This window comes from Vidua macroura, chromosome 10 (genome assembly GCF_024509145.1).
Source record: "Vidua macroura isolate BioBank_ID:100142 chromosome 10, ASM2450914v1, whole genome shotgun sequence".
Lineage (NCBI taxonomy): Eukaryota > Metazoa > Chordata > Aves > Passeriformes > Viduidae > Vidua > Vidua macroura.
Window position 1 is genome coordinate 1,536,747 of NC_071580.1, and position 19,376 is coordinate 1,556,122.

The 19,376-nt window shown below is 53.1% G+C and overlaps 2 protein-coding genes and 1 long non-coding RNA gene across 4 annotated transcripts; 2 read left to right on the top strand and 1 right to left on the bottom strand.

Moving 5' to 3' along the window:
* The first annotated feature begins 1,844 nt into the window (after nucleotides 1-1,844).
* GFM1 (G elongation factor mitochondrial 1) lies at nucleotides 1,845-19,170 on the top strand. The gene is made up of 18 exons (XM_053986621.1): nucleotides 1,845-1,917; nucleotides 2,607-2,759; nucleotides 3,059-3,191; nucleotides 3,626-3,830; nucleotides 4,513-4,629; nucleotides 5,140-5,290; nucleotides 5,606-5,760; nucleotides 6,496-6,580; nucleotides 7,674-7,811; nucleotides 8,314-8,415; nucleotides 8,505-8,561; nucleotides 8,886-9,023; nucleotides 9,689-9,771; nucleotides 15,528-15,690; nucleotides 16,465-16,609; nucleotides 17,709-17,869; nucleotides 18,442-18,495; nucleotides 18,760-19,170. The coding sequence occupies exons 1-18, from the start codon at nucleotides 1,864-1,866 to the stop codon at nucleotides 18,889-18,891; spliced, it is 2,226 nt and encodes a 741-aa protein (XP_053842596.1). The 5' UTR covers nucleotides 1,845-1,863; the 3' UTR covers nucleotides 18,892-19,170.
* LXN (latexin) lies at nucleotides 6,670-14,826 on the bottom strand. 2 transcript variants are annotated; one of them, XM_053986618.1, is made up of 6 exons: nucleotides 14,692-14,826; nucleotides 13,686-13,748; nucleotides 13,078-13,252; nucleotides 12,396-12,532; nucleotides 11,277-11,339; nucleotides 6,670-7,028 (listed from the first exon to the last, which is right to left on the bottom strand). In XM_053986618.1, the coding sequence occupies exons 1-6, from the start codon at nucleotides 14,818-14,820 to the stop codon at nucleotides 6,864-6,866; spliced, it is 732 nt and encodes a 243-aa protein (XP_053842593.1). In that variant the 5' UTR covers nucleotides 14,821-14,826; the 3' UTR covers nucleotides 6,670-6,863. The 2 variants fall into 2 exon arrangements, with proteins under 2 accessions (XP_053842593.1, XP_053842592.1); XM_053986617.1 differs by lacking the exon at nucleotides 6,670-7,028 and adding an exon at nucleotides 10,320-10,625.
* LOC128812320 (uncharacterized) lies at nucleotides 9,909-10,615 on the top strand. Its single transcript, XR_008438685.1, has 4 exons — nucleotides 9,909-9,968; nucleotides 9,999-10,072; nucleotides 10,153-10,182; nucleotides 10,537-10,615. It is a non-coding gene; the product is annotated as an uncharacterized LOC128812320 (long non-coding RNA).
* Nucleotides 19,171-19,376: the final 206 nt, after the last annotated feature.

Sequence of the window (19,376 nt, forward strand, 5' to 3'; positions counted from 1 at the left end):
TGAAAAGGGAAGGACAATTACTTGGTCTCTTCCTGAATTAGAGAAGTAGCAGTGGCAATAAATTGATGTGATCAATATTCATGGCAATAATTCAACCATTTAATGAGCAGTGGGGGTCGGGGGGGCTTGGACACCCCTTAAAGTCAAAGCTCAAGCCAGGGGCTCGTTTTCTATCCACTGGAGACAACATGGATTCTGCAATTAATTAATTAATGAGATGATCTTCTCAGTAATGAACAGCAGCAGTGTTTTCTGTGTTGGAATTTGAGCAGAAATCTTGGAGAGTTGCTGCTGCTAAATTGAAAATTCACCTGATAACTCGGATTTTTTTGTGAAATAAAACAAGCACATCCTGGGTTTGAAATGACAATAGAAGAGGTGAATATTCCCTCCAGATCCCTTTGCTGTGCCAAGACTGTTCTCCAATGTAAGGCACAAGCTGTGCTCTGTAAAAGCATCTGAAACTGCAATTCTTTAATAAAGTTATTTATTATTTATGGGGTTTGTTGGTTTATGCTACACTGCAGAGGGACTTGTGCATTACTTGGTTTGGGCTGCTTTGAAACAATTCAGTGAAGGAAACCTGGGCTCTGGGAGGTGTCCCTGCCCAGGGAGGGGGGAATGGGACGAGATTTAGCAGCACCCACACCGGGATCCTCGAAATCCCTCCGTTTCCAGAGGTGAGCATGCATTTTCCACAAAAAAAAAAATGAAAGTTTGATGGAAGCAAACAGAGTACAGAGAGGGCCCCTTTCTGTTTCAGAGCAGCTCCTGGAGCCTTTGCAGGTATGAAAGGCAGTTCCCGGGGAGTAATTTTATATCAAGAATATATTTTAACACTTAACGTGTGTTCCCTGTGCCCCATCCCAGCCTCGTCTTGCCCTTCCCCGGCACTTCAGCTCCCCCGGGCCAGGGAGCGCCGCTCTCCAGTTGTTTCCAATTCCTCCCAATTCCCAACTCCCGGGGCCGTGACCCCGCCGCCGATGCCCGGCTCCGTCCCGCTCCGTGGTTTGGCCGAGATCCGCCCTTTTCGGGCCGCAGTCGGAGAATTGTGTGTGTGCACACCGGGAACCCCCGCGGCTGCCTCAGGATCGCTGCCGGGCAGGCACCAGCCCCAGGGCGCTCCGGGATGGGCTCGGTGCGAGCTCCCCTCTCCATGCCGCCCTCGGAGCTCCTGCCGCTCTCTGAGGGGCCGGGGATCAGTGAGAGCCTCCCCTCTCCATGCCGCCCTCAGGGCTCCCGCCCGGTGCCGCTCCCTGAGGGCCCGTGAGGGGTTGGGGGGCAGTGAGAGCCTCCCCTCTCCATGCCGCCCTCAGGGCTCCCGCCGCTCCCTGAGGGACCCCTGAGGGGCCGGGCAGTGAGACCCTGCCCTCTCAATTCCCCTCTGAGGGCTCTCGCCGCTCCCGGGGCCGGGAGGCAGTGCGAGCCTCCCCGCTCCATGCCGCCCTCAAGGCTCCCGCCCGGTGCCGCTCCCTGAGGGCCCGTGAAGGGCCGGGGGGCAGTGCGAGTCTCCCCTTTCCATGCCGTCCTCGGGGCTCCCGCCCGGTGCCGCTCCCTGTGAGGCTCGTGAGGGGCCGGGGCGGCGGTGTGAGCCTCCCCTCTCCATTCGCCCCTCAGGGCTCCCGCCCGGTGCCGCTCCCTGAGGGCCCGTGAGGGGTCGGGGGGCCGGGCAGTGAGAATCCCCCCTCTCCATTCCACTCTCGGGGCTCCCGCCCGGCGCCGCCGCTCCCTGATGGGTCCGTGAGGGGACGGGCCTGCGGCGCCTGCGCGGGGCCCCGGAAGAGGCGGGAGCGACCCGGGGCTGGAGCCGCGATTGGAGCCGGGATTGGAGCCGGGAGCGGGGCCGCAGCCGCAGCCGGGGCCATGCTCAGGGTGTTACGGGCCGGGCTGGCCCCCGGCCGCCCGCGGCACATCCAGGTACCGGCGGCGGGACCGCCCCGCGCCCGCATGAGGGGACGGCGCCCCAGGGAGGGGAGGGAGCCGGGAGCAGAAGGGATGGAGGGCGGAGGGACAGCCCCGGACGGGCCGCAGCAGCTGCAGGGAACGAACAGCAACCGGTCACATGGATGGGGACAGGGAGACCGGGAACGAACAGCCAGCGGTCACATGGATGGGGACAGGGAGACCGGGAACGGGCAGCGGGGCGGGCGTGGAGGGTGCGCGGTGCGGTGACAGCTCCGACGTGACCCTGGAAAGGCCACTCGGCTTGAGGTGACCGGTTCGCCGTAGATTGACAGGAAGCCGTGGGGAAGCGGTTTGGCAGTTTAGCCATGGGCACAGTGAATCCCAGGATAAATTACGTTGGAAAAGCCCTCCAAGACCATCGAGTCCCAGCTGTGTCCCATGCCCACCTTGTCCCCAGCTCAGAGCACTGAGTGCCACCTCCAGGAGTTCCTTGGACACCTTCAGGGATGGGGACTCCAAACCTCCCTTTGCAGCCCCTTCCAAAGCCTGACCACACTTTCCATGGAGAAATCTCACCTAGTGTCCAACCTGAGCCTCCCCTGCACAGCTTGAGGCCGTTTCCCCTTGTCCCATTCCCGGTGTCCTGTGAGCTGTGTTGGATCCACTCCTGGCTGAGCCAGTGCCCTTCTCTTGCCTTGCAGCTCCTGCTGACCTCCTGCAGGCACTGCTCCTCGGGGGTCCTTCCCAACGAGAGGATCAGGAACATCGGGATCTCGGCTCACATCGACTCCGGCAAGACGACGCTGACGGAGCGGATCCTGTTCTACACGGGCAGGATCGCGCAGATGCACGAGGTTGGGCTGAGCTCCCACCGGGATCTTCCCGGGACTTACCTCCACACTGTGTTTTTCTGCATGAGGGAGGACGCTCAGTCCGTGCAGCATCACTCCTGCACGTGGATTCACAGTACCATGGAATGGTGTGGGTGGGAAGAGAACTTAAAGCTCACCCATCCCACCCCCTGCCATGGGCAGGGACACCTTCCATAGATCAGGTTGCTCCAAGCCCCGTCCAGCCTGGCCTTGGACACTTCCAGGGATGGCACAGGAATTCCTTGCAAACTCCTTGAACTAATTTTTTTATTTCTCCTAAGGTGAAAGGTAAGGATGGAGTTGGAGCTGTCATGGACTCCATGGAGCTGGAGCGACAGCGGGGCATCACCATCCAGTCTGCAGCCACTTACACCATGTGGAAGGACACCAACATCAACATCATCGACACGCCAGGTAAGGGCAGCTGGCAGCACCTGGGGATTGCTGATCCTCATGGATACAGGGGATGTGGTGTGTCTTTGTGTCCCTGGTTGTGATAGAACATGGAGTGATGGGTTCAAACTGACACCAGGTTAGATGGGATATTGGGAATTAGGAATTGTCCCCTGGGAGGGTGGGGAGGCCCTGGCACAGGGTGCCCAGAGCAGCTGTGGGTGCCCCTGGATCCCTGCATTCCAAGGCCAGGTTGGAGGGGGCTTGGAGCACCTGGGATAGTGGAAGGTGTCCCTGCACATGGCAGGGAGTGGAATGGAGTTAAGGTCCCTTCCCACCCAAACCCTTCCATGACGCTGTGCACCATCACTTGAGCTGACGTGACTCAGTGTGATTCCCTTGGCTGCTGCTCCTTTCCAGTACATTTGTCATTTTTATTTGTGTTTGTTATCCAGGCCATGTGGACTTCACCATCGAAGTGGAGAGGTCTCTGAGGGTGCTGGATGGAGCCATCCTGGTTCTCTGTGCTGTGGGAGGTGTCCAGTGCCAGACCATCACTGTCAACAGGCAGATGAAGCGTTACAACGTCCCCTTCCTCACCTTCATCAACAAACTGGACAGGATGGGCTCCAACCCGGCCAGAGCAGTGCAGCAGCTCAGGTTTTGGCATTTACAGTGATTCCTGAAATTCTGTCCCCATGGCAGGTCATTAGGAACAATACTGGAAAGGCTCCTCTTGGGAGCTGCAGTTTGGAGAATTCCTGACTCGAGGTTAAATCCTGATCTGACCCGGGACAAATCTCCATTGTCCCAAAACCCCCAAATACTGGTGTCAGCCAAGACGTGCAGTGACCAAGGGCTGGAGTTTGATGTTTATTTTGTTGATGAAACTGTATCAGGACCCACTTTGAGAGCAGCCTCTTAGTTTTCCCTAGATCCTGGTGCTGCTGAAATTCCAGCAGGGAGGTGACACAGGTGCTGTGGATTCCTGGAAGTCCTGCTTACTCCCAACCTTTCCCTGCCTAATTTGATCCATGAGATAAACTCATTAATACTCATTAAGGGAGAAGCAACTCCCTTAATCAAGCAATCAGTCTCAAAGTGGTTTCCCCTGCTGCCTTTCCCATGGGAGTTGCTCCCTGGGCCTGCTGGGATACAAAAGGTGGGATACAAAGCCCTAAACCACAACTGGGTGGTTTTTATCCATATTGGCAGATTTGGGCACTGTCCCAAGGACAAGACACAGGGATTTTGTAGGAGGGGGATGTTGCTCAAAGACCATCAGGAGCGCACACATAGAAATGACTTTTTTCTTCAACAATTCCTGTTTTCCCTTTTTCAGATCCAAGTTGAAACACAATGCAGCTTTTGTTCAGATTCCAATTGGGCTGGAAGGAAACTTTAAAGGAATTATAGATCTCATTGAAGAAAAAGCAATCTATTTTGATGGGGCACTTGGGTAAGTCCTGGAAATGGCTTCTTTTATAGCTGGAGCTGCTCTTTGCAAGAGGAATTCCTGCAGTTTCTCTTCAGAGATGACACCCAGCTCTCTGGAAATTTGGGAAGGGCTTGTGCTGGGGCTGAGGGTCCTCCTGCAGCTCTCCCAAGCTTGGGGCCTGCAGGGAGCTCTGGGTGGGGGTGGCTGCAGCAGGACTTGTTTGCTGTGAAGGGGTGGTGGCCACACTTTGCACCTGGAGAAGCAGGAGACTGCTCCATGATGGATCCTACAGTGTGTGTGGCTCCCTGGGATGAAGATCAGCCGTGGGTGAGCTGTTGGGAAATTCTCCTGATCCCTGCCAGGAGTGGGAAGGACACTCCCACACCAGAGATAACACGCTGATGTTCACAGGGGATTTCTTCCCAAGATCCACACGAAGAGTGGATGGTTCTCAGTCAGTGGTGATGCCAGGGCTGGGCAGGCTGATCCCTGTGGCATTCCTGGGAGTCACTGTGTTCCCTGTGTGTGCAGGCAGACCCTGAGGGTGGAGGAGATCCCGGCTGAGCTGCGGGCGGAGGCTGCGGAGCGGCGCCGGGAGCTCATCGAGTGCGTGGCCAACGCCGACGAGCTCCTGGGGGAGCTGTTCCTGGAGGAGAAGATTCCCACAGCTGCACAGTTAAAGGTGCCTTCCTTGTGCTGGCTGTTCCCTCACCTGTGTCCCTGTCCCCTCATTCCTCAATGAATGTATCAGGAATTCTGCTCGCTGGAGTTGTGTCACCTCGGCTGAACTCCAGCTCCCCCCAGGGAGGGCCTGTTCCCGATCTCATTTTGCTTTGCATTGGGAAGAATTCTGGAGAGCAGGTTTTTTGGGAAGCCCTTGTGTTGGGGGGTGTCCAGGGGACTGTGGGAGTAGCTCTTGGCTCCAGGAGTGGAGGAGCCCAGGAAAGCCAGGGGACTGGGCTGTGCTGCAGGAGGAGTTCACAGGGATATTTTTCAGCTGGCAATCCGAAGGGCAACGCTGCAGAAATCCTTCACCCCTGTCCTCGTGGGAAGTGCTCTGAAGAACAAAGGGGTGCAGCCACTGCTGGATGCTGTCCTGGAATACCTTCCCAATCCTTCTGAGGTGGAGAACTACGCTCTCCTCAACCAGGGGTGAGTGCATCCAGCAGCAGCAGGACTGTCCAGGGGCAGGGCTGTGGGGAGTGTCCCTGCCCATGGCACTGGCTGGGCTGTAAGGACCCTTCCCACCCAAACCAGTCTGGGATTCCATGGAATGGTTTCAAAGCAGGAAACATTCCTAGCAAGATCCACAATCCTTTACCATTGGTATCAAACAGCATTTGGCACAAAGTCCCAAAGCTCCTCTCTCTTTCAAGGGTTACTCTGCGCTGGGATTTTACCACATTCAGTGTTGCATTGGGACAATGATTGTCAGATAATTCTTTAGAACTGATGGCAGCCCTTAAAACCAGGCCTGCCTAGTGTGTAAATAGTGTTTTATTCCTAGGGACATGAATCCCTGAGGTTGGAAAAGAGCTCCAGGATCATTGAGTCCAAACTGTGCCCAATCCTCCCTTTGTCACCCAGTCCAGAGCACTGAGTGCCACGTCCAGGAATTCCTGGGACACCTCCAGGGATGGGGACTCCAAACCTCCCTGGGCAGCCCCTTCCAAGGCCTCACCACCCTTTCCATGGAGAAATTCCTCCTGGTGTCCAACCTGAGCCTCCCCTGGCCCAGCCTGAGGCTGTTCCCTCTCTTACTGTCCCTGTTCCCTGGGAGCAGAGCCCACCCAGACGTGTCAACCCCAACAGCAGAGCCCTTAAATGTTCAGAGGAGACTCCTGTGTTGGTTCCTAACCTCTCCTCCCTCTCCTCCCTGTTTCCCAGGGATTCTCAGGACCAAACCAAGTTCCTGTTGAACTCCGCTCGTGACAATTCCCAGCCTTTTATCGGCCTGGCCTTCAAACTGGAGGTGAGTCTCACTCTGCTCCTTCCCACAACCATGGAGAGAGCCCAGGTGGTGCTACCAAAACTCACCTACAGCAGACTTTTAAATCACTTCATACTGCAAAGCAGTTTATATTTAACTTCAATTGAAATTTAACTTTTTTTTTTTAAAAAAAAAAGGCTTCAACCATAAAATCCACAAGTGCTGCCAATTTGGAACTTCAGGTTGGGTTCTGGACCTCAAGTATTCCTGGTTTTCTTAGTTAAAACTTGAACATCTGGTGGGTGTTGGCTTAACTGAAATACTTTCAGGGAAAAATCCTGCACTTGGAAACAATGGGACATGAGGGAGTCAGAGAAGAAAAAGTGCAGAGATTTAAGCAAATAAGTTGTTTGCTACTTAGAGAGCAGCACTTCAGGATTCCTATGGAATATGGAAAATGGCTGGCCACATTCCATGGTAACGTGTGTCTCTTGGGAAGGTTTGGGAGTGAAAGATTGGTTCAGAAAATTGCCAGATTCCATTGCAGAGCCAAGTGAAAGCTGTTAAAAATCTTTCATTTCCATTAGTAGTGTGGAAGCTCACACCACATTTAGTCAGTGCAGCTGGTGCTTGGAATTGGTGCTGGTGATGCCTGGTGAAGGCTGCCCTAGAGCAGAGTCACAGAATAAAGCAGGGATTCATTCAAAGGATCTCCTCCATGGATCCACCCTGGGCAGCACCAGAGCCCAGCCAGGGCTGCACCCAAGAGGAACCAAAATGGTTCCAAAATGCACGAGCGCTCCCGGGGGCTCTCACTGGGATCAGCTCTGCTCCATTTGCACCTTGCAGTTCATTGTCCCATTCCAGCTTTAGCCCAGGCACTCCCATCCTGCTTGTTTTTCTCTCTCCAGCCCACGCTGTTTGTGCTCCTGGGGCTGAGCTTTGGATCATTTGTCCTTGGTGCTGGAGCAGGAATTGTTTTGTCTCCCTGCTCTGTGCAGAGAGCTCACCATCCCTTAATGTGAAGCTCAGAACTGCACACTAAAGCAGCACAGAATGTGAAAAGTCTATAAACTAAAACCTGAGGCATTGCTGGTTCCCAGAATGGTCAGATTTTGGTGGCTTGTGCTTGCAGGCTGGCAGGTTTGGGCAGTTAACCTACGTCAGGGTGTACCAGGGGATGCTGCAGAAGTCAGATTACATCTACAACACCCGCACGGGGAAGAGGGTCAGGGTGCAGAGACTGGTCCGGATGCACTCGGACAACATGGAGGTGAGTGGATCCCCGGGGATGGGCTGCCAGCCCTGGATCATTCTGGATGGGCCAGCACTGCCTGAGCCCCTGGATCACCCTGGGTGATGATCCTGAAGCACAGGATGGTCTTTGCTTCTTAACAACTTTGCTTCTTGTTTGATCCTGAATTAATCGAAGCTGAGCCCTCCCTTTTGTCCTTTGAATAAAGAGGGAGATTTGCAGGGCTTTTTATCCAAGCTGGAAGTTTTTAAGGAGCTCAGTGTCAAGCTTTAAAACACAGTGTTTGTGGATCTTCTGTAATCCAGGTGGAGTTTGGATCTGAGGGAAAGATAGAATCAATCCTGGAATGGTTTGGGATGGAAGGGACCTTAAGGATCATCCAGCCACAAGGGCAGGGACACCTTCCACTATCCCAGGGTGGCCTTGGACAGGCCTGGCCTTGGACACCTGCAGGGATCCAGGGGTAGCCACAGCTTCTCTTATCCCAGTGCTGTCTGAAGAGGAATTTTCCTTCCCTCAGGATGTAAATGAAGTTTATGCTGGGGACATCTGTGCCCTGTTTGGGATCGACTGTGCCAGCGGCGACACGTTCACGGACAAAACCAGCACTGACATCTCCATGGTGAGCCCCCCTTGCCCTGGCTGCCTCAGGCACCACCAGTCAGCAGGATTTTGCTGGAATTTATAATCCCCTTTTCCTTGGCCACACAGGAATCCATCCATGTCCCTGATCCTGTCATTTCTGTGGCTATGAAGCCTTCCAACAAGGTAGGAGCCTTTGGATCAGCCTCTTCTCCCTGAGTTGCCTCCCTTTGCTGCTTTGTGATTTTATGGAACAGTCTAAGCACTGTTTGAAATGCTTTATCCCAACATCCAAGATTTTATCCCTTGCATAACCCAGGGCTGAGCTGGATGCTGTCACTCAGCCAGAAACATGAACTCGAAATAAATAATTAACGCTTTAATCAAGAGTTTTAAATCTTCCATAAAATAACCCAAAGAGCAGAAATGCTCAGCAGTGGGTGGGAAAACCTGAGGCTTTTTTCTTGGAATGACTCATGGATGCTGAGTAAATCTTGGCTTGTGTTTCAGAATGACCTGGATAAATTTTCCAAAGGCCTGGGCCGCTTCACCAGGGAAGATCCCACCTTCAGGATCCACTTTGATCAGGAGAGCAAGGAGACCATTGTCTCTGGGATGGGGGAGCTGCACCTGGAAATCTATGCCCAGGTAATTTGGGAAGCACATTCCATGGGCTCTGCTTTTGCCTGCTTTTCCCATCTCCTCTTGCTCCTTCCTATTCCTTCCAGCTGCTTAGGGAACAGTTGAACTTTTGAAGGTTCTTTCTCTCTAGTGGTTCCATTCTGAAGGCTTCTGAAAGGATATTTTGCTTGGAATATTTTTAGGATTTGGTTCAAATCCATAAAAAATGTATTAAACGCTATACTTTGCTCTAGCAGCCTTTGCTTATAATAATTAATATCTAATTGTAATTAATTTTGACAGAAAAATCCTCTGCTTCTGTGGCTTTAAATGTATCATTCCCTAATAAAAGCTGGTGCAGGGAGAAAGGAGTGGTTACAGGGATTTGTTTCTTTCCAGCTGATGTCTGTATTTTAATCTTAATACAAAAAGATGTATCTTAAATATTGACAAAATGAAGAAGTGATTTTTGCCTTGAAAACCTAGAATTTTAATAACATAATTAAAATTTTCCTGCATCTGAAGCTGCAGGTTTTAAAGAAGTTGATGGGGAAAAATTTGTTAATTTAAAAAAAATTACAGAAAGTCCCAAAAATCAATCCAACCCCCAACCAAAAAAGTGATTAGTCCTGATGAAGTTACTAAATAATTCCCAATGGGGTAACCCTAATCACTGTGGGTTTTTCCTGCAGAGAATGGAGAGGGAATATGGTTGTCCTTGCACCATGGGGAAGCCCAAAGTTGCCTTCAGGGAGAACATCTCTGCCCCTGTGCCGTGAGTATTCCTGCTGGGAATTGTTGCATTCATCCCCTTGGAGGCAGAGGAAGCCCCTTTGGAATTCTGGGATCAGAAACACCCAGGAAGGTTTCATTTAATGTCTTGTACCAGAGCTCTAAGCTGCTCCCGGGGCAGTGCTCAGGAGTGCTCAGGTGTTCCCAGAGGGGTGCTCAGGAGTTCCCAGGGGTGCTCAGGTATTCTCAGGAGTTCCCAGGGGTGCTTAGGTGTTTCCAGGTGTTCCCAGAGGGGTGCTCAGGTGTTCCCAGGGGTGCTCAGGTATTCTCAGGAGTTCTCAGGTGTTCCCAGGGGTGCTCAGGTATTTCCAAGTATTCCCAGAGGGGTGCTCGGATGTTCCCAGGGGTGCTCAGGAGTTCCCAGGAGTTCTCAGGTGTTCCCAGGGGTGCTCAGGTATTTCCAGGTATTCCCAGAGGGGTGCTCGGATGTTCCCGGGTGTTCCCAGGAGTGCTCAGGTATTCTCAGGAGTTCCCAGGGGTGCTTAGGTGTTTCCAGGTGTTCCCAGAGGGGTGCTCAGGAGTTCCCAGGAGTGCTCAGGTATTCTCAGGTGTTCCCAGGGGTGCTCAGGAGTTCCCAGGGGTGCTCAGGTATTTCCAGGTATTCCCAGAGGGGTGCTCGGATCTTCCCTGGGGTTCCCAGGTGTTCCCAGGAGTTCCCGGGGTGCTCAGGTATTCTCAGGAGTTCCCAGGGGTGCTCAGGTATTCCCAGGTGTTCCCAGGAGTTCCCAGGAGTTCCCGGGGTGCTCAGGTGCCCCCCGCTCCCGCGGCGCGGCTCTGGGACACGCGGGCCCCGCGCTGGGGGTGCCACAGCAGGGTCACCTGCCAGGGCAGCACCTCCTGTGGGGGCACACAGAGCACAGTCAGCAACCCCTGCTGCCCCCTCGAGCCAGCCAGGAGCTTTCCAATGGAAAACCTGGGAATTAAACCCAAGGGTATGGGAGTGCAGGGGGTCAGGAGCGGCAGAGCTGGAGCTGGGAGGGAGATCCCTGGGTTATTACAGTCAGGAGCTTCTCTTCCCAATTTTCTGTGGTTTTCCTATGAAAACACCTGCTCAGATCCCAAAATTTGTGGGAGAGTAGCACAGGAATGCTGTTCTGGCAGCCAGTTTCTGCTGGGAGTTACTGGGATTGCTGAGGTCTCTCTACTGGGCCACCAGTGCTGTCCTGAGCCATGGGGGCATCCACAGCCCAGCTGGAATTCAGCTGAGCATCCAGGATGCTCCAGCTGCCCCTTCCCTTTATCCCTGCCCACTCTGGCACTGGGATCTCCCAAGGGAGAGCTGTGAGGGACCAGTTTTGAACCTCAGCCATTCCCACCAAAGCCCCAGAACGGCTGGAAGTTGCTGCTGTTGTTGCTGGAATGCTGAGACAGGCAGGGCTGGGGACCCTGAGCTCACCCTGCAGGATCAGATCTGTGTCTGAGCTGGAGCTCACACAGCTGCAGTCTTAAAATACCCAAAAAAGGCTATTTAGGAATAAAATCATTTACCTGGGACACCATTTCGTGGAGTAGAACCACAAAGTCAAACTGAAGATCTTCATCACTTCTTTTCTGGAAGGACAGGATGAAAAGGGCTGAATTTGGGGATTCTCCCACCTCAGAAAAAATGATTCAGTTCTCTGTGGTTATCACAAAAATTCCCTGATGGATTTCAGATAAAACTGGCAGCTCCTGATCACAAATGAAGCAGGTGGAGCTCAAGCACTGTAACAAAACTAAAGCTCCTGGTTTGAATTTCTGTGCACTCCAAAACTGCACTGGAGACAGTGAATGTAAAGCCTTAAACTGCTAATTCCTGCCTTACAGAGACCAGATCTGTCAGGAATTCTTTGGGATGGGAACACCTCATTCTAGCAGGTGTCAGTTTAACCCAAATAAAATTGTCAAGAGGATAAGGACACTCCAGAGGCCTCTCTGTGAGTGACAGCCAGGGATTCTGAGTGACAAAATAAACCCTGGCCTTTGGAATAGATTCTCTTCCTGTGTTTTCAGGGAAAAAGGGACAAATCTAAAGAGATGGCAGCTGGGTTAGTTAATAGTAATTTGTCTCCTTTATCCTTAAGTTTGTTAGAGAAAAACCTTTACAGTCTTGCTGGTGCACAGCCCTGCAGCAGCTGTGAATTCTCTAAAATGCCATCAGAGGGAGCAAAACATTCACAAATCCTATTCCCACAAGGAATTCCTGTCTTTCCTTCAGACCCAGAACTTCCTGGGAATTCACTGTCTGTTCAGAGGGACAAAACTTCTGGAGCTTTCAGTTTTCTAAATACCAAATCCTGCTGCTTTTTCCTGGCTCCTGTGGGAAATTGCCTTGAATTTAAAGCTGATGATCACTTTAGGGCTATTTTTAACTCAGAATCTATTTTCTCTAATAGAACACAGCAAAACTGGGAGGATCTATGGAATTCTGTTAATGTAATTTATTGTCCTTGCCACAGCTGCTTTAGCTCATGAATACTTTCCAGGGAAAGCCAAGGCCAGGCTGGATGGGCTTGGAGCAGTCTGGGCTGTGGAAGGTGTCCCTGCCCATGCAGGGGGAAATGGGATGAGCTTTAAGGTCCCTCCAGCCCAAACCAGTCTGGGATTCTGTTCCTGCTGCTAACTCACCACTTGCTTCACGTGTTTAACTTGGGCAAGGTGGAACTTGGTGTTTTCGGTGGAATTCTGCCAGATCACGTAGCCAGAGGCCACCCAGGCCAGCAGGTGGATGGGCTCCAGCTCTGGGGGAACGTTCCCGTGGCTGTCTGGAACCAAAACAGAGAGTGGGTGTTAAAGAGAGCCCTTTCCAGAGCATTTTCACCTCACACATTTGCTGCTCAAATCCCTGTCACACGGCCTTCCACAGCGTTTGGAAGAGCTGCTCCATCTCCGCAGGGTTTTCCTCCCACTTCACACAATCCTGCAATGGTTTGGCTTGGAAGGGAACCTCAAATCCCATCCAGTGTCACCCCTGCCATGGCAGGGACACCTCCCACTGTCCCAGGTGCTCCAAGCTCCATCCAGCCTTGCCTTGGGCACTGCCAGGGTGTTCTCCTCCACATTTTCTCTCAACAGAAATTCCAGGTCTCAAAGGCAGGGGCTGCTCTGAGGTGAGAGCAGCCCCTCGTTGTCCCTTTGTGGTGTTGGATGTGCTGTGCCAGGACCCCCTCAGAGGGAACAGGTGACAGTGCCAGTGCCAGCTGGTTTTCCAGAACACTCAGAATCAGGAATAAATGCAGTGGCTGTGCTTGCAGACCCCCCAAAAAGAGAAAGGTGAATGCCTGAGCCCTCCCCCAGCCCTGGCTTGTACCTGGGATGTTCTCAGCCACAAGCTCCTTTTCCAGGCTCCTGATCCAACTGTAGAACTCCTTGTCTGCTTCCTCTGTGCTCCTGAGCTCTCCTTGCACTGTGACCTGCACATCTGGAGCGGAGTTTTTGCTGCCCAGGTGATAGAGAACCTCAGCAGTGCAGTTCACAGTCCTGTCCTGTGGCAGAGTTAATGATGTGCATTATTACCTGATTATGTGTATTACCAGGGTCACTTGCACTTCTGAAAATGTCATTTCTATGTAGCTGCTGTTTTCTCTGAGACTGGTCCAGAGAGGTTTGTGATTATTTAAGACAAGGTTAAATTCCTGGCATTTCTGTGACTGTTTAAGGATGGGATTTGCTTTCTGCAGTGATGGAAGGGGCAGTGGCTGGGGTGCAGAATGTCCTTGTGCTGTTCAGTTGGAGCTGGGTGACACTGAAATGTCCTTGTCCTCCCTGCAGCACTGCCTGGTGGTGCAGTGCAAGGTACCTTTTGGTTAAAATTCAGCCTTTTTGGGGCCTGATTGGCAGCACAGAAAAATCAGGAGCGTGATTCAAAGTATTAAGTGCTGTGTGCACAGAGTGTGTAATTAAACCAGTCTGACTCACTTTGTCCAGGACATCCTCCAGCTCCAGTTCCAGGTAGTACTTGTGCCCCACATCATCGATGTCCTGAAAAGGGGAAAATATTAATAACATTCAGTTTGGCAAATGTTGAATGGCTGCATCCTGGACAAAATCAGAGAATCCTAAGATGGTTTGGGTTGGAAGGGACCTTAAATCCCATCCAGTGCCACCCCTGCCATGGGCAGGGACACCTTCCATTATCCCAGGTTGCTCCAAGTCCCATCCAGCCTGGCCTTGGACACTTCCAGGGATGGGCACTCTGTGCCAGAGCCTCTGCACCCTCATTTCTATCCTTTAACACCTGTGAAATGCCAATTTTGGGCTCCTCTGTGACGCTATCCAAGGTTTTGCTGCTTGGTTAAATACTCCCCTAAGAGCCTTCAGTGCTTCCTTCTATTGATTCCATTTTGCAGGTTATTATGAACTGGATCGTGCCCTGTATTTTCCTGGCTATAAAGAAGGGAGCAGGTGGGGTTTGCTGTGCCCCCGCAGTGCCAGGTGTCCCTGCAGACCCAGGGCAGGGCTGAGCCGTGTCCTGGCATCCATAGGCACACCCAGCACCCTCCTCCTCCTCCTCCTCCTCCTCGCCGGGAGGTTCCTCCTGGCCCGGTGCCGGTGCCGTGCCCTGGGCAGGGCTCCCTGGGCGCTGCTGTCACCGCAGGTGACACACGGGGTGTGTGTCCCACAGCGCTGACCCGCCCGTGGTGGCACCGAGCTCCCGCCAGGACCCCCAGGGGACACAGGCGGTGTCACCCCCGCGGTGGCGGTGCCACAACCCCAGAGCCGCTGCGGCTGGGGAAGGGCCTTTGCACATCACCCAGCCCAGGCGGGGCCACCTGCAGCGGTGACACCGGGATGTCCCCAGAGCGGGACCCTCCGCACCTCCCGTGCGGCTGTCCCCGTGCCCTGCCCGCTCCATGGGAGAAGCCCTCGCCGGTGCCCGGTGCCGGTCCCCGGTGCCGGTCCCGTCCCGGTCCCTGCCGCTCACCTGGCGCCGGGCGCGGCGCAGCTCCCGCAGCTCCAGCCCCCGCCCGGGGCCGCCCCGCAGGTACCGCAGGTACCCCACGGCCACGGCCGCGGCCCGGGCGGCCGAGAAGTGGCTGGGAGGCAGCTCCATGGCCCGGGAGCCGCTTCCTCCTCCCGCAGGAAGCGCCGGGCGGGGCCGGAGCGGGCGGGGCGGGCTCGGAGCCGCGGGACGGGCCGGGTGCTCGGGTATTCTCAGGAGTTCCCAGGGGTGCTCAGGAGTTCCCAGGGGTGCTCGGGTATTCTCAGGTGTTCCCAGGGGTGCTCAGGTATTCTCAGGAGTTCCCAGGGGTGCTCAGATATTCTCAGGAGTTCCCAGGGGTGCTCAGATATTCTCAGGTGTTCCCAGGGGTGCTCAGGTATTCTCAGGTGTTCCCAGGGGTGCTCAGGTGTTCCCAGGGGTGCTCAGGTATTCTCAGGAGTTCCCAGGGGTGCTCAGGTGTTCCCAGGGGTGGCCGGGTGCTCGGGGGCAGCGCATCCCTGCGCAGCGCGGGGCAGCGGGTCACACTGCGAGGTGGGATATCGGCAGTGAATCCTTCCCCGGCAGGGTGGGGAGGCCGTGGCACGGGTTTTCCAGGGAATTTGTGGCTGCTTTATCCCTGGAAGTGTCCGGGTTGGACGGGGCTTGGAGCAACCTCGGATAGCAGAAAGCGTCCCTGCCCATGGAATTTTGAATTTCAAATCCCTTCCAGCCCAAAGCAGTCTGTGGTTGTCTGAAGTGCAGAATGGGCATGTTTTCCACAGAAAGCCGTGGTTTGTGTCACGAGTGACCTGTTGTTTTGGGGGGTTGTTGGGCTTTAGGTTTGAGTTCACCCACAAGAAGCAGTCGGGAGGAGCAGGCCAGTACGGCAAAGTGATCGGAGTGCTGGAGCCCCTGGAGCCAGAGGACTTCACCAAACTGGAATTCGAGGACAGAACCATTGGCACAAATATTCCCAAGCAGTTTGTGCCCGCTGTGGAAAAGGTACAAACCTTTCTCTGTGATACCAGAAAATCCTGGTTGCTGTTGTGTTCCTGCAGCAGCACCCACGTTTGCTGTGCCTGCCTTGCCCCAGGAAAGGAGGCTTTTCCCGTTGCTCCAGTGGCAGCAGGATCACAGCTCTGTGGTTTGACTTCATGTCTTGCATTCCTGGGGTTTCCAGTTAATTTGGGAGCTGCTGTTGTCTTTGGTGGTGTGTGCTGCCTCTGTTTCCCTTGTGAGAGCCTCCTGCTCTGGCTGCTTTTTCCTGGCCTCATCTGCTTCTGGTTGTGGCCCCACAATTCTCCTCCCAACCCCAAAATGTGTAACTTCTTCTGTGACTTCTCTGAGGCCAGTTATAGAGGAAACTGTAATTAAGCTGCATTTCCTGCCTCAGTTCCCAAATTCTCTTTCTTTATCTCCTCTGTGATTGCCTCACTGTATAATTTATCACACACAGCTTTAATTAACCTACCAACATCTTGGAATTCCTGTAATAACCTACAATTATTCCTTCATTTTTCCATGATGCAACACTTAAAGATTTTTGCCAAATCCTGAACAAACCATAGTCTTAAAGGAATCTTGTTCTCCAGGCAAGAGCTCTTTCCACACTGAGCATTCTTTTGGGGTTTGGCCATGGAACCTGTTAAAAAGGCAAACCCTGAGGCAGCTTCTCCTTGTCCTGTGGTTTTTGTTTGTGAAATCAAACGGAGGTGCAGAGGCTGGCAGTGCAGAGGCTGCAGGTTCCTGCTGCTGACTGGGAGGTGTCGTTGCCAGGGGTTCCGGGACGCCTGTGAGAAGGGTCTGCTGTCGGGGCACCGCATCTCAGGCGTGCGCTTCGTGCTGGAGGACGGGGCCCACCACATGGTGGACTCCAACGAGATCTCCTTCATCAGGGCAGGAGAGGGAGCCCTGAAACAAGGTACAGGCTCCTCCTTGGACGGGTTCTGCTGGCTGGTACCCATCCGTCCATCCCTCCTTCCCTCCTTCCCTCTTTCCATCCATCCCTCCCTCCTTCCCTCCTTCTTTCATTCCATCCCATCCATCCATCTATCCATCCGTCCATCCCATTCCATCCCCTCATCCCTCCCTCCTTCTTTTATTCCATCCATCCCTCCCTTCATCCATCCATCCATCCATCCCATCCCCTCATCCCTCCATCCATCCATCCCATCCCCTCATCTCTCCCTCCTTCTTTTATTCCATCCATCCCTCCCTTCATCCATCCATCCATCCATCCCATCCCCTCATCCCTCCCTCCTTCTTTTATTCCATCCATCCCTCCCTTCATCCATCCATCCATCCATCCATCCATCCATCCATCCATCCATCCATCCATCCATCCATCCATCCATCCCATCCCCTCATCCCTCCCTCCCTCCCTCCCTCCCTCCCTCCCTCCCTCCCTCCTTATTATCTTCCATCCATCCCTGCTTCCTTCCCTCCATCTCTCCATCCATCCCTTCCTTCATTCCCCCAAAGCTTTCCCAGTTTCATGGAGCAGAACACGTGAAAGAGTTTATAGAATTTGTGAGGTAGGCACAATAATTCCTGTGGCTGTACAAAGGAAATCCTCTTTTCCCTGAATTCTGTACAGAAATATCACCAGTTTCATCCTTACAGGGTAGAAGAAGAACATTTGGCCAAACTGGGCCTTTTTTAGGAAGCATCCTTCACTGAAGGAGAGGTTAAACACTGGAAGGGGCTGCCTTGGGAGTGGTGGGGTGACAATCCCTGGGGGTGCTTAGACAACGTGTGGATGTGGCATTTCACAGTAGGGTTTAGTGAGCACAGTGCTATCAGCCAAAGGTTGGTTTTGATGATCCTGGAGGTTTTTTCCAGCCTGAATGATTCTGTGATGGTGGCTCGGGGAACGAAAGGCCAGGAGCTGGGATTCCATCTGTTGGTCATGGCTTTTCCCTGGCAATAACCATAAACCATCTGCTGCTGTGCATGGCAGCAGCTTGCCTTGCACCAGGCTCACCTTTGATGTTGGATTCCTCGTTGCATTCCTCCCGCAGCCATGGAGAACGCTGCCGTGCGCATCCTGGAGCCCATCATGGCCGTGGAGGTGATGGCTCCCGTGGAATTCCAGGGAGCAGTCATAGCTGGGATCAACCGGCGCCACGGCATCATCACGGGCCAGGACGGCTCCGAGGGCTACTTCACTCTCTATGCTGAGGTCTGTGCTCACTGCTCCTCTCCGTGTCCCTCTCCGTGTCCCTCTCCGTGTCCCTCTCCGTGTCCTCTCCGTGTCCCTCTCCCCTCCCTCTCCTCTCCCTCTGTCTCCTCTCCCTCTCCCTCTCCCTCTTTGATTCCATTGTTTTCCTCAGTTTATATGGATGCAGTTGTAGGCTCGCTCAATTTCAATGTTCCTTCTTTTATCTCCCTCCTAAAAATGATTGGAAAGGATCACTGGGTGTTTTCCTGCTGGGCGAGGGGCTCAGGACAGCCACACCCTGTGACCCTTCTGCTTCCCAAATTATTTTTGGAGGAATGTCTGGAGATACCTCAAGCCTTGCTGGTTGACTCATCACCAGTTCCTGGTGCACTCAAACTCTCCCGTTTTTTCTTGCTGAAAACACACTGCAAATATAAATTAATTAAAATAACAGATACTTTACAACAGCAGACCATTAAGTCAGAGCTGTTTACAGACAGCACTGACACTTTATGTCATAATTGGGATTAATTAGCTGATAGGCCACAGTGATGGAAAAAAACTCATTTTGAACAAATGTGTTTGGATTTTAGGTGCCACTGAACGATATGTTTGGATATGCCACGGAGCTGAGGTCTTGCACAGAGGTGAGTCCTCCTGGTCCTTTTTGCTAAAAGGTGTTTGATTCTGTAAATTTGGGCTCATTGGATCATCCTGTCCATGGCAGCTGCAGCAGGGAATGAGATCAGGGCAGAGCTGGGGAATTGCTGGCCAAACAATTCTCCTGTACCTGAGGAGTTTTGTTTGGGTGGGATTGCAGAGGATCCCTGGGTGTCACTTCACAGACAGGAGCTGGGTGCCCAGCAGGTTTGCACATGGCCCATCCTCACTTTCTTTTCCCACCTCTGCAGGGAAAAGGGGAATACACCATGGAATACTCCAAATACCACCCCTGTTCAGCCAGCACTCAGGAGGAAATCATCAACAAATACCTGGAAGCAACGGGGAGACTTCCTGCCAAAAAGGGCAAAGCCAAGAGCTGATGGGATTCCTCTGGAGTCCACTGAACAGTTTGTCCCAGTCTTCTCCAACAGCTCACTTTTCCAAGCCATGGAAGCAGCCCAGGCTGGCTGGGTAAGGTGGGCTCCAGTGGGATTTGGACTTGGAATTTTAAGGTAGAACCTTTCCTCTGGGGTGGTGTCAGCAGCACCAGGGGAGCGCCACGGGATTGCTCTGTGTAAATGCTCTTGTAACAAATAGATGTTAAAACACGGCTGATGATTTGTCTTAATCAAGATCTATTAAAATAATTTTATTTTTTACTTGATACATCTTTATTTGGAATCGTTAAACTGAGATAAGAGCTGCTGGACAGGTACAGGGTGTGAGACATCACTTGGCACGTGGTGCTCCAGCTTCCCTCCTTGGAGCAGATGGAATCATCCCCTTGAAATCCTTTGGGAATGGCACAGGATCCTCCAAAGTCTCAAGCCACTGAGCAAAGCCATCAGTCAGTGCTTGTCACAAA

Bases quoted from the DNA above. Each gene is read 5' to 3' on its own strand.
- LXN (XM_053986618.1), bottom strand. From the start codon at position 14,820: ATGGAGCTGCCTCCCAGCCACTTCTCGGCCGCCCGGGCCGCGGCCGTG. The intron at 13,749-14,691 runs GTGAGCGGCAGG...TCCCCTTTTCAG, and splicing joins TGCGCCGCGCCCGGCGCCAG to GACATCGATGATGTGGGGCA. The intron at 13,253-13,685 runs GTGAGTCAGACT...ACTCTGCCACAG, and splicing joins TGGAGGATGTCCTGGACAAA to GACAGGACTGTGAACTGCAC.
- GFM1 (XM_053986621.1), top strand. From the start codon at position 1,864: ATGCTCAGGGTGTTACGGGCCGGGCTGGCCCCCGGCCGCCCGCGGCAC. The intron at 4,630-5,139 runs GTAAGTCCTGGA...CTGTGTGTGCAG, and splicing joins TATTTTGATGGGGCACTTGG to GCAGACCCTGAGGGTGGAGG. The intron at 9,772-15,527 runs GTGAGTATTCCT...GTTGGGCTTTAG, and splicing joins AACATCTCTGCCCCTGTGCC to GTTTGAGTTCACCCACAAGA.